Genomic DNA, 16,663 nt, shown 5'->3' with positions numbered 1-16,663 from the left:
GTGGTGTGAGAACAGGATGCACACAAGACACGTTGGCTTCTGATAATATCTGTGAAATAGCCAGCTATTTACTGGCACACTCTTGACTGTAGCTAAAACTGGAGTCCATTGCACAGCCTGACTCAATTCTGCTGAGAAAGTTATTATCTTATGGGTAAAACTGACTTACTAAAGAGGAGAGTGCTGAGACAAAAGTGCTGAGACAAAATTACACAATTGTATAAATTCAACAGTAAAAAAAAAAAGATCTGTTAATGAGGCCAGATGGAAATATTTTTCTCACAAAATTATCCATGCATTAACGTCACTGAAACTCCATGATTTCTGAACTATAAGAGGGAAGAAAATCATAGAGTAACTCCACTTATTCACCAAATTCCTTTGAAATTTTTGACAATAGCAAATGACTCATGTACATTAGTATTCTAAGGGCCTTTAACATAAGTGAAGACTGACCTATTTCTAACATAATGGAATTAGTTGACTATGAAATGTGATTCCTGGAACACACAGTTGAACACGGATCTTGTTCTTAAAGCCACACCCTAAGTCAGAGGAATCAAATAATGGGAAAGATTTCACAAAGGTGCAGGCCGGGGGTAATGAACGGCCGCTGTGCAGGGTCCGGAGACAAGGACAGCAGCAAGCAAGGTGGTAGCCATGGAGACAGGTGTGTGAGGCTGTTGCGTGCTGGACGAGTGCCACAGGGATAACTGCGTGACACGGCAGTCATAGATGCAGGTGTGTCTAATCCTGGAGCAGAAGCTGTTGGTGAGAGTGAGCGGAGATGAGCGGTTGTGGTGGTTTACTCACTGTGGCCGCTGGTGTAATGCTGCAGTTTGTCTGTGTATTCTGAATCACCCCTGTCAAAGCCACGCCTCCTGGGGAAAAGACAAAGAACTCTAGCTCTGGCTCAGGAAAGAGGGAGTAAGGAGGGGGAGAACACATGAATCAAACACCCCCAGGTGTAGCTAAGCTGGAGATAAATCAGCTAAAACCAGAATAGAGGGTAGAAAAGGGGTTTTTGTTTTGTTTTATTGCTGCACAGAAGAAGGAATTTACACAAGAATACCACACAAACATAACTAGATCTTTCTTTTTAGAACCTACTTGGTTTTAGTGGATGCATTAATTGTGTCAAGGTGGTAATTATTGTATATTCAATACACAATTTCCTTTTTTTCCCCAATACATATGTATTTTTACAATCTACATTCTACAGACAGAATGTCTTCCTTTTAGAGTATTAAAAACAATGTACTGGTGTATGTCAGTGAATTAGATTATTTAAAAATAAATGTATTTATATTTAATATTATTCAAAAGGTGAAAATCATATACTAACTTAATTTTGCACAGGTTGATATTTTTAACATTTGTATTTGTGCACATTTTGATAATTATGGCTTGCAGCTAAAAAAAAAAAATCGCAAAATATTAAAAAAATGACATTAAGAAATCATTTTTAAACTATACGTTTTATGTTGAAACCTGCACAATTACAAAGACTGTTGATTTACAGTTGCCCAGGATACAGTTTTTAAGAGTATTCACAACGTAATTGCTAAAGAAACTGTCTGTTCACAAAATGGTGCATTTTAGCACAAGCAGGATGGATAACTGTAATCTTGTTAGGGTCGTAAGGTAGTGTTTTATGATTTTTATAAAAGTTATTAAAAAAATTCTATTAAAGACTAAAACAGTAACCAAATCAATTTATGCTAAATATAAAGTTTGCTCATAGATAACATCCTTCTTTGTAGATTTTTTATATTTTTTAAATAACTCTTAAATAAGAGAAGCTGACCTTTTCATTTTGTCTTTCCAACACAATCTTTATTATGTCACTTTGAAACCATAACCTAAGACAATGAGTTACTGCATCCGTAAAAGCCTTGGGGATATCTGCAGCAATAACAGTGTAAGGTTGAAAAATTTATCTTGCACATACTTTTCAGACCTAGAAATGCTGCACAGGTGCAGACCTGCACTGTCAATATCACTGGCCTAAGTGGGAACTGAAATCCAAACCAGAATACATGAACATTTAATACTTCTGCAACTGAAGTATCCGCAGAGCTTTAATTTTTAAACACCAAGACTTTTAAATGTACTGAATACTTTTAAACCAAGGTAGTTTTATTTGTCCAATGAAAATGCAGAGGGACAAAAAAACAAAAAAGACAAAAAGTTAAAAAGATCACACAAACTGAAAAATAAAGTGGCATTTTTAGCCATGTTTTTTTTAAGACTTTTACATGACAGAACGGACTCACCGGTTACAAACGATGATGATGACAACCAGAGCAATGAGGAAAACCAAACCAGCAGCTGCTGAGCCAATGATGAGTGGAAGTTTCTCCTGAATGCTTGTGTTGTATTCCTCTATAAAAGAAAAAACACAGAGATAAGCATAATTGCATGCATGCACATACACACAGTCACACAGATCCACAAGCTGAAACATATGGGAAAGCATCTGAGCCTCTGCAATGGGTGGCAGACAGGCATACGGCTGGGTGAACCATTGAGCATCTTGGCATCACTCCTGGCTGAACACAACATTTTACAAACCGCATCGAATGTGCTCCGATGCTGCAGATATGGACAAATCATCTGGCAGAAAGTGTGTGAAGTGAAGGGGGAAGAGAGCATATTTGGATGAAAAGCGGACTGGTCACACAGCCAGGAATGAGAATCTTGCGACTAAATGGGCACACAGAGACAGAGAAAGCTTTTTTTTTTTAAGAGAGTCACATAATTTTATTTTATTTTTTAAGTGTTTTATATGAGATTTAAATGATCAATTCAATGCAACTAATTAAACTTAATAAAATTTTCATAATGATATTGCTTCCGGAAAAACTTCATCTACCGTCTCTGCTTCTACTTTGCTGGAACTGTTAAGTTTTTTTATGTTCGTAGAACTGTTCTTCACTTTAAACTGTATCAGCAGCATTTTTCATGCAACTCAAAATAACTTTTAAGTGGAAGTTGAACACAATTAGCATAGTACACCCTCTGTTTACACAATATTTCCAGTTCTGAGTCAGTCTGATATTTTGTGTGTGCTGGGATCTGTGTGCGCGGCAGCATCACGGATGTTCCTGTGAGAGTTCAGGCTAATGATGGCTCTAGGCTCTGCCGGCTGATGGAAATGAGATGTTCAGAGGGGAATACCCAGACATAGCTCTAACATTAACCTACTTGACTGATGTTTACTAAATGTAAGCCATGTTTTAGATAACAAGACAAATTCAATCTGATCTCTAACCCAGTGGTTGTTGTATAATAAATTAAAAACATTATTAGTGCTTGATCTAATTTTTCAAACTACATAATAAAATAATATGGTAAACAGCACTATGCAAAAAAAAAATCTATCCCTTACATATTCATTCTGCTTTTGCTTTTTTGTCAGACTTGGACATTTCAGATCAACAGATAAATTTCAGACAACGATAAGGAGAGTAAACAGAAACATATCAGGCTTTCATTTCTTAAGCTAGGAAAGCTGTGCAATCCGGCCTGACCAAGTGTGAAAAAGTAATTACCCCCTTGATAAATTATGCATCACATATGATTGACAACAATTTTGAAAAGCTGACTTCCATTTTGCTAGCCACACCCAGGAACAAATACTTCTAGACCTTGTAAGCCAGAAATGGATCATACAAAACCTGTCTGACAAAATGAAGCAGGCAAAAAGAAATAAAAAAGCCACAATCTGCAAAAACAAAAACAAAACAAAACAAAAAAACTGAAGCAGCTCAGCAAGCTAATGTCTGAATGGTTTGTGTGCAGTGGATCATATTTGCTGTGTCTGGATATCACACACTGTATAACCAAACCTGTTATACCTACAAAATTGTATCATGTTTTGGGTCTTACAGGATCATTTATTAGATTAAGGGAGCAAATTCTATTCACACACAACAAAATTAGCTTTTTTATTATTATTTTTTACCTCAAATGACCTAAATACGTATTTGAAAGCTGATTTTAAAAACTTTATTTAGGTCATCTTTTTCTGTTATTGGAATTTGTTTGATGTAAGTATAACGGAAAGAAAAATAAGACATAGAACTAATCTATCACTTCACACATACTTATTTACAGCATAGTAATTGTTTTAGAGTACTTGTGCTTTTTCCAGCACATAATGCGTCCTTCTCAGTTCTGCAGCTGTCTGAAATCTTACTGCCCTACCCGGTGTGTTGAAAAGCCAAGCATGAAAGGTGATAAGAACTCTGCGTGCTGCGGTGAGCATTGGCTGAATTCTCACCCTCCGTCATGGTCTGGAAGTACAGTTTGCCACTGTAGCGTCCAAACCCAGCTACAGTGCGGGCCCGGACCTGGAAAACATAGATGCTCCCAGACTTGAGGCCACGGATGACTGCAGTGTTGGTCTGGCTTCTGATGGTGGTAGAGTTATATTCTGATTGATCCTGGGGGCAAAAAATATTCAGTAAGTTTCAGTGGACAATTATGAAATAGTGCAATTGTATAAGGTAATTATTTTCAAATGCTCAATAATGCAATTGCACATTAAGGGCCCACGCTAGTGACAGAACTCACATTTAAGGTCTTTTTATAAACAACTAAAACAATTAGTTTTTATTATGAAGGGAAACATTGAGAGGCTGCTGTTAGGAAAATAGACTGGGTGGCAGTTTGAGGTCAGGTGGATCCTCTGAGCTACGTGTGATGATCAGAGCTATATTCCACTGCCACACTTTCCCTCTCCAGAATGTTGACATGTTTGAGAGCAGAGACTGGGACATTTTTAGCGACTTCCTTCAATACGCTTCTCAGCATACACTTCTGAGTCACAACAGGAGCTGGGACAATTGTTTTGACAGCTCTCTCCAGCAGTGTCAGTAAGAGGAATGGTAGTCAAAAGGCAAGCAACAGACAAAAGGTTGAGAAACTACATAAGTATTACTCCTTGTGTGTTTTCTTATTAACTGACATGCTGCATTAGACACACATTTGCATCTGTGAGTGTTCTTTTGAGAAAGTATGCTGATTCGGAGGAGCTTGCCCCTCAAAAAACTATTTTTACATCAGTCAGCGTACCATTGTTTCAACCACAAGTTTCAGCACATCAATCCCCACTGGCCCTGCTGCGGGGCTGAGTGTGTTTTTTTCTTTCCCAGTGACTGACCGTGATTGTAATTGGAGGAGAACAAGCAGAGGTTCGAAGTGATATTCAGAAGCTACATGCCTCCAAGGATCTGCTGCTAAGCAATTGAGCAGAGAGAATTCACATTTAAAATACACTAACGAAACGATTCAGCTCTTAACAAGTGAACACTATATTTAGCTTGATAAGAATAAAAGAAAATAGACAGTCTGTGTTTTATGTTCAATAAGGACTGGATGAAGCATTTGCAACATGTACTTGGATGGCTATGAGTACCTTTTCATAATACTGTAGTTCATAGTCCAAGATGACACCATTTGGCTGATCTGGCTGAGACCAGGAGAGGGTGATGCTGTCCACAGTACGGCTGACCTGGTGCATTATAGACACAGTAGATGGAGCTGTGAAGACACAAAAGCAGTGTGTTACCTGAAAATTAAAAAGTCCAATCAGATTAAACTACACAATCACACGGAGAGTATCTATCTCATACTTAATCTCATAACCAAACAGAGTTCTGGAATGCTCTAAACCCATAAAGTCTACAACATATAATAATGTGTAGGCTCCAGCTGGAGCATCAAGGGCAGAAATTAAGCTTACAAGTCACAACAGTGGTAGAACCACATAAGTAGGCACATGGGACTTCCCGATGTGAAATGCGACTTTGATGAGATGAATATATGCTTGTCATGGTGATAACAGAGTGCTTTCCTCTAATATTATTCAAAAAAACACCAGACCACCATGTAAAGGAAAGTGGATCTTGTTATTTTACATACACACACAAAAAACAAACAAAACAAAAACCACAAAACAGTATCATAAAAGCCAAAAACAAATACCTTTTTGTGCTGATTAGGAAAACTCCCATTTAAAATTTATTCTGATTTGCTTTTTAGCCCAGAGGGAAATCATCCATTAGGATTGGTAAACTAATACAGTCAAAAGAGTTACATATTTTAAAATATTTCTGGGAAAACATCTGAGACTAAAAAAGAATCCAAACCACTGTCTAAGAAGCAACCACAACAGCACTGTCAATAAACTCTCATTTTTTAAATATTTATGAATTTACACATCTTAAGATATTTTTAATTGTACATTATTAATGAATAGATAGTTACTGTAAAATACAAACACAAGCTATTTTTTTATAAACTAAACATAAAAGGGAGGGGTTTTTTAGGCTTTACATCATTAATTTATTGTACTCATTGTTCTCTCTTGTCAAATATGAATATAAACTAAATTTTACAAAAAATTAAAAAACTTTTTTTTTTTGTTTTTAGGTTATTTATGCAACTATTAACAATATTTATTAGTGTCTTATTTTGTCATAATCAAAAACAATACGTGCTAGAAAACATCATCATGGGTGGTCTTCTATAGTCTTACATAGTCAAGTGACCTTAAATATTGTCAGGTCAGACAGGGGCGTGATCACCCCAAGTTGTCCAGCAACCATTATGATTAGTTCAGGGTGCCACAGGTCAACTTAAAGCTAAGAGAGGCTGAGGATAAAAAGCTCTGTCTGGGAAGCTTGGCAAGGGCTGTGGACCTCAGTGTCTGAGCCTCTCTCTGTGTGTGAATGAGTAGGGTGGGTTGAGGTGTCAGGGAAGGAGGGGTATTGGGCAAAATTTATGTACACCGAGCCCCACGCTCATCAGTTTCAGGCCCATGCAACTCACACACACTGCCCTCAGCCAGCAGTGACTCCCCTGAGTCCAAGCAATAAAGTCAGAAGTCTCTCCCTCGGCACGCGTTCTCTGTTGAAAATACATCGACTGGAAAACTACAACTACCACGCCTCTATAATATAGGGCTGTGAAGTTGCAAGAGTGTGGTTGTTATATAATTATCTATAAATTATGCACATGATTTTAATATCATAAACTGATTACATATAAGTATTGGGAGAAAATGTGTCCTTAAGTCGTGTAAAGAAGGAAAAGAAAATGAAGTTATTTAAGTAACCGCAGTGATTCAGATCTAATAATCAAAGATCTGTCAGCAAAACTTTGCGTGTCCTTTCACTAAAACAAAAGCCTCCGTCTAGCATAATAAATTGTGATATCACATAAAAGAGGCTGGAGAGTCACTGAGTATGTTATGTGCAGCTGCCGGAAAATAATAAACTCAGCCTCTGTTATTCGTTTTAGCAAAACACTCTCACCAAGATACTCTGTAACTCTTTAGTGTTTGGCATGGTGCTCCAATCCAGGAGTCAGAGGTACAGCAATGTTTACAGTGTGCAGTCAGGACACCAGCCTGAGGAATCTCGTCCGTCTCAAAGTACTTCCCAGTTTGTTTGCAGTCACAAACGACAACCTAATAAGGCAAACAGTTACTCAAAGGGGAACTCACGAGTATCCCATTACGGATGCACATATATTCAAGACGGCCACATGGCCTTTTCCTGCATAGCATTTCCATTAAACACACGGAGCAGCCATGCCCAGAAACCTGATATATGGCTGGAGAAACAAAGGCAGCTCATGTATTCATGTACAGAAGGATGGACACATGCCAGCATAAAAAAAACCTGTTGGAGGAGAACATTGTGGTTTGTTTTTGTCAAAGGACAACGTCCAGTTAGACTGAATGGCAGTTGACATGTCTAGCCTCAAAAAAAAAGAAAAGACGGCAAAGTGAGAGTCAATTAAATGAGGATATGGCTATTTGAGGTAAATACTGCACACAGAAGGAAAGTGTTGAAACATTAGGCAAGTAGAGAAAAAAACAAAGATATCTGAAATATAAAACCAACCGTGCTGCATATTTTAAGGTAATTCAGTACATGCACTTCAAGCTAAATTGATGTTTCACCAATTGAGTGTGGAATGCATTGGCATGCCGAGCCGATGCTTCACTGAAGTGATTGCTTCAGGGCTGATTCACATGTGAAAACTATTTTCTTACATCAAATTTATGAACTAATTCCGCAAATGTCTTTGGCACTTTAATTCTTCAAGCCTACCTAGATTCTTTTTTCCGTATCTTAATCTGTAATTTTGAGGGTTAAGTAAATACTTGGTTTCCTGTGTGTAAACATAAGTCGTCAAATTATGCCACTAAACACATGTTGCAGTCATTTCAAGTCATTTTCTGTTGTTGCAGTAATTATTTTTAAATCATGAAGATTGTATTCACTTAAACGCAATTAGAAATTAAAACGGTGGTTTGAGAAAGCTTGTTATTTACATACAGTAAGCCAATTCTATCAAATCTGATCTTTTTCTTCTGAGTAACAAATACTTTTCACTGACAGATTTATTCATAGGTTTTCTCAGTGAAGGCTGTAGTCATGCTTATAAAAAAATGAAGCAGTTACAAAGACAAGAGCAGGGATTGTAAGTTCATGTAATTAAATTAGATGGATGAATTGGAGAGAAAAATGGTGTGGTATTTTATGGTTTTTCACCAACACCACAAAACACTGAGCATGTGTATATTCTGCATAGTTTTAACTGTGGACAGGCTTTGTCTACTTTTATTTTATTTTCAATAAATCACAACTTATAAAAAGCTCAGAGCAAATAATGGGGACAATCAAATCAAATAATGAATATGGGGTGGAATGAGGCAGTATCAGGTTTCTTAATTGAACAAAGACAGGCAGCCCCAGCTGTTGTCAGAGAATTAGGTTTCAGACCCCACATTATTACCCCACACTGGATCTGATAGAAAAAACAGTCGCTCTGAGTCCACTCCAGAATGACACTCTGGCCTTGAACCAAGCTACTAGAACACAGAGACTCTGTTTTGCTCCACATCTGCGATTGATGTTTTACTGCTATATCTGAGCACCTAATGGCATCCCTAATCAATTAAAGATGGAGTTTACGGGGATATTTCTGCTGATTAAAAACAGAACCAATTTACCAAGACATTTTTCCTCTACCACACGTAGTACAAAAGAGGGGCTTTCATCCATCCAATTAATGTGTGTCTCTGTAATGTTATTATATTGCTCTCGTTTAGTGGGCTTTTCCACTCTCTCTTTGAAGATCTCCTTGACTTGTAGTGTTTGGCCTCCAATAATAGGCACCGTTAGGAACATGATGGGCATCTTCATTAAGTAAAGCTGATAAAGAGGAACCACTGGGGGTGATTGGCAGCAAAGCATGTTGGACACACACTTACTGCACAAACTTCCAGGGGGAAAAAGGAGTCCTATCTCATGTCAATATCCATGACAACAGCTTTTATTAACAGAGAAGCAGGGGAGAACTAGGTTTATTTCACACAGCTCACAGTCAATACTATGTTATAAACTGAAACCTCGGAAACAAATAGATATCTTGAAAACCTCAAACGTTTTTATGCCTGTGGATCATATGCCACAGATAAACGTTTAAAGTCTTTTATCTGAATCATTCTTACAACCCACTGTGTCCTGCAACCATGTGGCTCTGATTTGATTAGACGTTCTGCTGCAAAGAGCAATGCTATGATTTGGGGAAGATGTGGGGAGGTTGCGAGAACAGGTCAGGCCTTGTAAATCCTTTCCCCTTTTCATTGTAAAAATCAGTTTTCCCGCAGAGCAAACTCTCACAAGAGGGCCTGAACCAGTTGGCCGTATACCATGCAGCCTCCCAAACTAGCAGGCACTGCTCCCCTCCTTTGGGCTTCTGACCAGTTTATGAGTTGCAGAGACATCTTACAGGGAGAGGCCCATATTTGCATGTACTTTTAGCATGCTGGCAGACATCCCCGTTTCTCCAGCTGCAAAGGATTGTGGGCTTTACATTTAAAAAGATTTTCCAATGCAGTAAAGCTACAAAAGTGAGATTTCAGTTGATCAAACTTTAAACCAGCTGTACTGGAAGTGACTAGGGACTCTAATACACTCATACAAACACCAAACTAATTCTAAATTGGGCTTGTTGGAGGTTTGAATTGTTTTTCAGGAGCTACCAGAGGATGGGGTTTAAATGTAGGCCAACATGTCAAATTTGTAGAAAAAGTAAATGCAGATTGCAGATTGGTGTACAAGTAGAAAATTTTGCAGAGGAAATTAAAAGCATTTATATGTTTTGAATAAATGTGGTTCTTTGTACAACTTTTCCAATGTTTTAAAGAGGAAGCACCTTTCTTAAGAAAGGTGAAAAGACATCAAATGGTAATAAAATATATTTTCCTTTTCAGATAAAAAGTTTAGTAGGCTGTTCTTTATATGGGGTAAAATAAAAAAAGGTCTTTTTTTATAAAAATTGTGCTGAACATTTGCACACTGTCAAAAATGTCATCTTACATTACAGATAAAAAGTCCTTTAGTAAGGGTAAAACAGCCATTTCAATTGGTAAAAGCATTCCAGGCAGAATAAAGCCACAATTGTGAATCCACAGATTCTCTGTGGTCTTTCAGTCTCTCTGGGCCGATTAAGACTGAATAGACAATATTCGAGTTGTCTGCTGCAGCCTTGTAGATTGAAGTCTTTCACGTGTACAGCGGTGGGTCAACGCTGCAGTTTAATCAGCAGGCAGCGTATCTGCATTTAAACATCTTCCAAATGCTCAAGAAGAAAATCTCCACAAACCACAGGTTACATGTCAATATTATTCACAGTTGGAAAACAAGTGTGGGCTGTGGTTGTCTTTTTTCCATTAAGACAAGGCTTTAGTGGTAGTTTAGATTTCACAATACTCTGGAAAGTAAAATAAACAGAAGGAAAATACATATATATCAAAATTACTGTGCACATATTATGTCTGACCACCATAATATAATTTAGGTAAGAGAATAATATAAGTAGACTAGAAATAAAATGAATTTTTCAACATTTTGTCAAGTTGTAGCTCCAAACTTTAATTTACTTTATTGGTATATCATGCAATAGGACCAGCACAAAGTAATTGAAAGTTGTGAAGTTGAAGAAAAAATATTTACTGAAAAAAATCTGAAAACAGTGCAGGTAATTGCATTCAGGTTAAATGCAATACAGAACCACCATTCACCACCTAACATCAGGCCAATACATTCTTATATCTAAAGAAGAACCACTATTCCATTGTGGCTCTGGCCACAATGTGTTGTGTTGTTTTCCTGCTAGGACTCAAGTCTGTTCCAGCCTCTAGCATGTTTTCTTTCATTATTGTCTTGTATTTAGTGTGGTCTATCTTCTTATTAGCTCTGAGAAGCTTAGCTGTATTTATTCTGACAATAGACTCTCCCACCTGAGTAGTAGATTTGTGCAGTTCCTCCAAAGGATCTCTTGACTGCTTCTCTGATTAATGTTCTCCTTTTCCAAACAGTATAGAATCTTAATCATTTCCACAACATTATCCCTGACATGTGCACGGTGTTTTTTGGTCTTGAGGTTCCCCTTCACATGACAGCTGTATTCATAAGGCTGAATTACACACTAGTGGACTCTACTTAATAATTAGGTCAATTCCAAGAAGACATGGTTGCAGAGCAAAACTTTCACATTATTCAAGTGTTAAAAATAATGTTTAGTTTTAGTTAAATGCTACTTTGTTTTCATCAACAATAACCATGTTGAAGCTTTATGTTGTATAATACCAAAATAGAAAGCAGTGCAAAGAGAATGCATATTTTTGCAAAGCACTGTAATTCTCCACTAAATCAGCACAAAATTACTAACTAACAAAATAATACAATAATAAGTTCTAACTTTATTAAATATTGCCAAAAATATGTGTTAGTAGTGGCCATGCAAAGGGAACAAAACAATCTTTTTGTTTTTTTAATCTAGGTTGAGTTTTAAAGGTTTAGTGGCTGAGAGACCAAAGGATTATTTGAACCAAATTCTCTTCAGGGGAATTTTGTCCCTCTACCCAGAGGGAAAGAGTAAATATTCAATATAAAGCATATGGACTAGATGTGAGAGATTTCTTTAAAAATTGATCTATAGTTATAAATCATCAGTATATTGTTCAGCATAATATCCTGAATACTTGCAGTTGTTAGCTATGTGATTTTCAAGGCTTTCTGAGTAAGTAAGGTAATCTGAGCTTTTGAACATTAAATCAGCACATTATGCAAATGTACCAAAACACAGAATGATCGCTTTTGCTGCTTTATAGAAAATAAAAAAATTGCCACTTTCAATCACATCAAAGGTTTTAGGCTCTTCTGCCTCTTGTACCTTTTCTGCAACTTGGATTAACATTATATTTTTGATGCTGTTGTTTTTACATAACTGCATGCTCTGATACTAGGGAGAATCCTCCTGCCTAAATAACTGGATGACTATTTTGAGTTAACAAGCAGTCTTATAAAAATGATATAGTGGCATTTTAATCCAGCCACCATTCTTGTTTTAGAAAGAAAAGCTGGTTTATTTATGTCTGCTTTTTTTTTAAACCAATATGCTGCAATGTTATTTTGATTAAGAACAGAGACTTTTTGGCCTGACACTAAGGTCATCCAGTTCTATGCAGTATGGGGCTGCTGCAATGAGCGGTGAACAACAGACAGGCTTATAAAAGATCATCTATGCTTATAAAGGTCCCAACCCCAAATTACAGATAAAACCCTCCAGAGGATGATGGCAGTCGAGTTTTTATGATCTGCTTCGTCTATGTGAGAAAATCTAGGCTACGCATTGAAAAAAGAGTTGCATTAGTACAGAGTTAGTGGGGGTGGGAGCTTATGTTCAGATGAAAAGACTGTTTCCAAGACTGTTTCTGAGACAATAACAACGGTGTTTTGCATCAATCTTCAAAGAAATGTCAATGGAAATTCTAATGCGCTTGGCAAACTTAAAGGGGTGAGAAAGACGAGCAGTCCATGAGGAGAACTAAGAGAGGGAGGGCTGTCATTGAGCTTATCACAGATTCATTTGCTTAATTGATGAAAGTAACTCTATAAATTTTACAGAAAAGTTAATAAATTAAAAGCAGCACTCTTTGAACCACTCTTGGATATAGCAAGTAAACAAATGACTACATTAAAGTAAATTCAGTTGTTTAGAAATCTCAGGATGCGGTTAAAGCACTTAATGATAATTAATTGTGCATTTGTATTTACTCCCTTTTACTGCACACTAAGCTGAAAGATCATGGCCTTTCAACCTTAATTAATAACCAAACAATGTGCATTTTCTACTCCTCTCTGTTGTATATGTACAAACCAGCAAATCTCTGTGTAATGTACTCACTGAAAGGGAAAAAAAGCTCACTAAATGATTTATAAATAACAGTAATTAGATAACTAATTTTGACGTTTTGTGGTCTAATTATCTTCCAGGAAGTCCTACTTAAATTCAGATTCCTTGAACAAACTATAAAAAGAAATCTAAAGAATCTCTTTGTCAACCCCGCACACCGGTTACAACATATTTAGTTTCTAAACATATCTTAATGTTTGTCAGCTGTAATATTTCTTTGTATGCAGGCTGCTCGGTATCATCATAAATTCTGTGCATGTGTGTTTGACTGGCTGGATACCAAAGCAGCTTTACTCTAAAGGTTCTGTCAGTGCTGAGCTCCAGGTGCCTGCTGAGGCCTCCTGTCTGTCTGCAGGGCTGACCTACACTGGCACTCACCATATGTGCCCTTCTCATCACCTTCTGTCACAGTCGTACTGAACAATGTATGTTGGCAATCCTCACCTGACTCTCAGTCAGTCTCTTTATCATTTAGTCAACAGCTTTGACACTTTCAGATATTTTCAGCTCAACCTTGCTAACCATTTTCTTGGATTAGTTTATAACAAGGCCAGTCTAACTTCATAATCTTGATTACTCTAAAGACAAACAAACAAAATTCATCTTGTGCCATTGCTATGTTTATTATACCTAGTGTTATGAGGGTACAAAAGATGTATTATGCCAGATACAGATTTCTTGATTGTCAATACTATACATAAGGTTTGCAAAGTTATATTTTGCAGATTTTTATTAGATAATATTATACAAATATATTGTGCCTTGATTTTAGAGCTGTGAAAAAGAAATACATTTTTTATTTTTCAGCTGGTATCGTGAACTACAAGTCAAAAAAATAGTGGTCACATTTGGCTTGCTAGTAGCTATTTTGGCAGCTCCACCTGGCTTTACACCAGTGCTCCACTGAAGCAGCAAAGTCCCTGGTAGCCTGGTTACAGTGAACCTGAGCAATTTGAAGCATAATTAACTCATAAATCTTCCCTAGACCATATGAAAAAGCTGAACCTGATTACACCCCCCGTCCTCAGGATAATGTGAGGATCCACAATCAGCCAGCTAGTCTGATAAGAAACCAATTCAGATTCTGTGCTTAATAATTTTAAACAGCAGCTCACCTTGAGTTAATGAAATGTCTAAACAAATAGGTCTTCTGAAATTTAATATACAAAATCACAACAAAGAGCAAGACTGCATGTGCAAAGATTAAATTTATCTGTTGAGCAAGGCTGAATTCACTCAGACCTTATTATATATATGTTGCCCTCAGGTAGTGGATGATCTCTATTCAGAGTCCTGAAATTGATGATATAGCAAGTCTACAGACAGAAAGAAAATGATTCATTGCCTTGGCCATCAACGTGTCTTCACAATCTTAGGTGTAAGCCTTGCCATTTATAGCATACTCACTTCTTTAGTAAAATCACACATTAAATTACATATGCCCATGAAGACAATTTCCACCCATGTTGTGTGTAGGCAGAGCTATGAATGTTGACAACTGCTAACACCACTTACATGCATGGAAGATCTGACCTAGAACCATGCAATTCCATGTTTCTGGAACATTTAGAATAATTCAAATATGCAACGTGCTCTTGATTGCTTCCCTAAATTGACTAATCAGACATATGTGTTAAGCTGTGAGAACAGAAAGGGAAGCAAAAAAGTAATTGGAATGCACCCAAAAGAAAATTTAGACCGATAGAGGTCCGATATTATCATTACAGTAATAGTTAATAAACAATATTTACCTATATTAGATAATGCTGTATTCTTTTGACACAGTGAAAATACTGCAGCATTGATATGGCTTGTCTACTTCATCCCATAATCCTGCACTGCATCACTATCACTGACAGATTCCCAAACAACTACCACATGGTCAGCCCCCTCGCTTCCCCCTACTAAAACACATATCCAAACAGGAGCAAGATGGAAATAAGCATCAGTTATTATTATTGGCCCAGTTTTACTTGTGGGACCAATACTGGGATGTTTAAAAAATTAACAACATTGGCTGATCTATGAAACTTCACCTTATCAAGCAAGAGGATGATTTCTTTAAGAGGTTAAAGCTCCCTGGAATATCAATAAAATAGTGCAAGTCTGACCTGATAATAGGTCAAGTAATTCCCCAGGCTGAAATATGTTTTCTACAGAAAAGCAAAAAGAAGGTATAAGAGAAGAACAATGAAACAGTTTCCAGAATACAAAGTTGGAACCAGGTTTAGATACACCATATAAAAAGACAGATCCTCTCTTTCTTAATGTCTGTAATACATGTAGACTAAATCTTGGGTCAGTTTAGATGACAACAAATATTTGTACTTGCTAAATGCCAGAATATTGAGAGAGGCAATATTTGCCTTTATTTAATTTGGGGAAGTTCATATTATCATGTCAGGACTTTGCAAACTTCTTATAGATTAAAAAAACATATAACAGTTTCTAGATGACTGAAGGTTTCACATTCATGTGTTGAAACAATTCTACACAAATAATATATAAATATTCAGCTACCATTCTGAACATTCTCAGGAGCTTTATTTTATTAATTTTTTTAGTGAAATGTGTTAATCATAGAACTTTTCAGAAGGTCTTCTGAAGATGTTAAGATGAAACTGCAAAGAGACATTATCCAGTAGAATGCTGTATTGACATGGGTCAGAAAGAAGCCATGACTCCAGCAGTAACAAAAAAGGAAAGAAAACCATTTGTAAATGCACTTAGGAAAAAAAACATAAATTATCCAAGATGGTCTGATGAAAATACACTTAAAGTGTTTGGCCTTTACTACCATTGTTAAATTTGAAGAAAAACGGGAAGCTTAAAAACCATTCCAACTGTGAAGGAGAGGATGGCAGTATCATGTTTTGTTGGGGTTTTACTGGCGGAGGATCTGATTAAGTTCACAAAATAGATGCCAGTGAATGTAGATATCAGGTTTCGATTGCACTTGCAATACAAATAAAAGTAGGCACAATGAGTTGGGAGAAATGTGATCCTATTCTTAAAGGAAAAGGCTACCATTTTCTCAGTTTCTCATATTACCATAGCTATAAAGTGAGTCATTTTAATCCTGTCCAGATTCGTGAGTGGATTTATGACATCTTTACAAGGAAGAAGAAAATAAACAAAGTGGTAATTGTGTGGATGAAAATGTATTTTTGGTGTCAGAGGCTAGCAGAAAAAGGGCAGACAGGTGAGATGATAGGAAGGCAACAGCAGCTCAGATAATTCATTGGAACCGCAGTATGAGCAATACTGCCTTTGAATGCACAACACATTGAACCTTAAATAAGCAGCAACAGAAGATCAAGGTAGTATACTAAGCTTCATACTCCTGTCAGCTATGAACAGGAAACTGAGCTCACAATTT

General features: G+C 36.9%; 1 protein-coding gene across 4 annotated transcripts in view; it reads right to left on the bottom strand.

The window, feature by feature from the left end:
* Positions 1-16,663, bottom strand: part of ephb2b (eph receptor B2b) — a 122,721-nt gene that overhangs the window by 11,968 nt on the left and 94,090 nt on the right. For 2 of the 4 annotated variants that reach the window (XM_032549471.1, XM_032549473.1), the window contains exons 7-10: positions 5,423-5,547; positions 4,286-4,448; positions 2,277-2,385; positions 814-881 (exon numbers count right to left, since the gene is read on the bottom strand). In XM_032549471.1, coding sequence (XP_032405362.1) covers positions 814-881; positions 2,277-2,385; positions 4,286-4,448; positions 5,423-5,547 — 465 coding nt within the window. The remainder of the gene's footprint in view (positions 1-813; positions 882-2,276; positions 2,386-4,285; positions 4,449-5,422; positions 5,548-16,663) is intronic. The other 2 variants (XM_032549472.1, XM_032549474.1) reach the window with 1 other exon arrangement.

The sequence above is a fragment of the Xiphophorus hellerii genome, chromosome 20, assembly GCF_003331165.1.
Source record: "Xiphophorus hellerii strain 12219 chromosome 20, Xiphophorus_hellerii-4.1, whole genome shotgun sequence".
NCBI classification, from domain to species: domain Eukaryota; kingdom Metazoa; phylum Chordata; class Actinopteri; order Cyprinodontiformes; family Poeciliidae; genus Xiphophorus; species Xiphophorus hellerii.
Note: the sequence above shows the minus strand (reverse complement) of the source record. Positions and strands in the feature narration are given on the sequence as shown.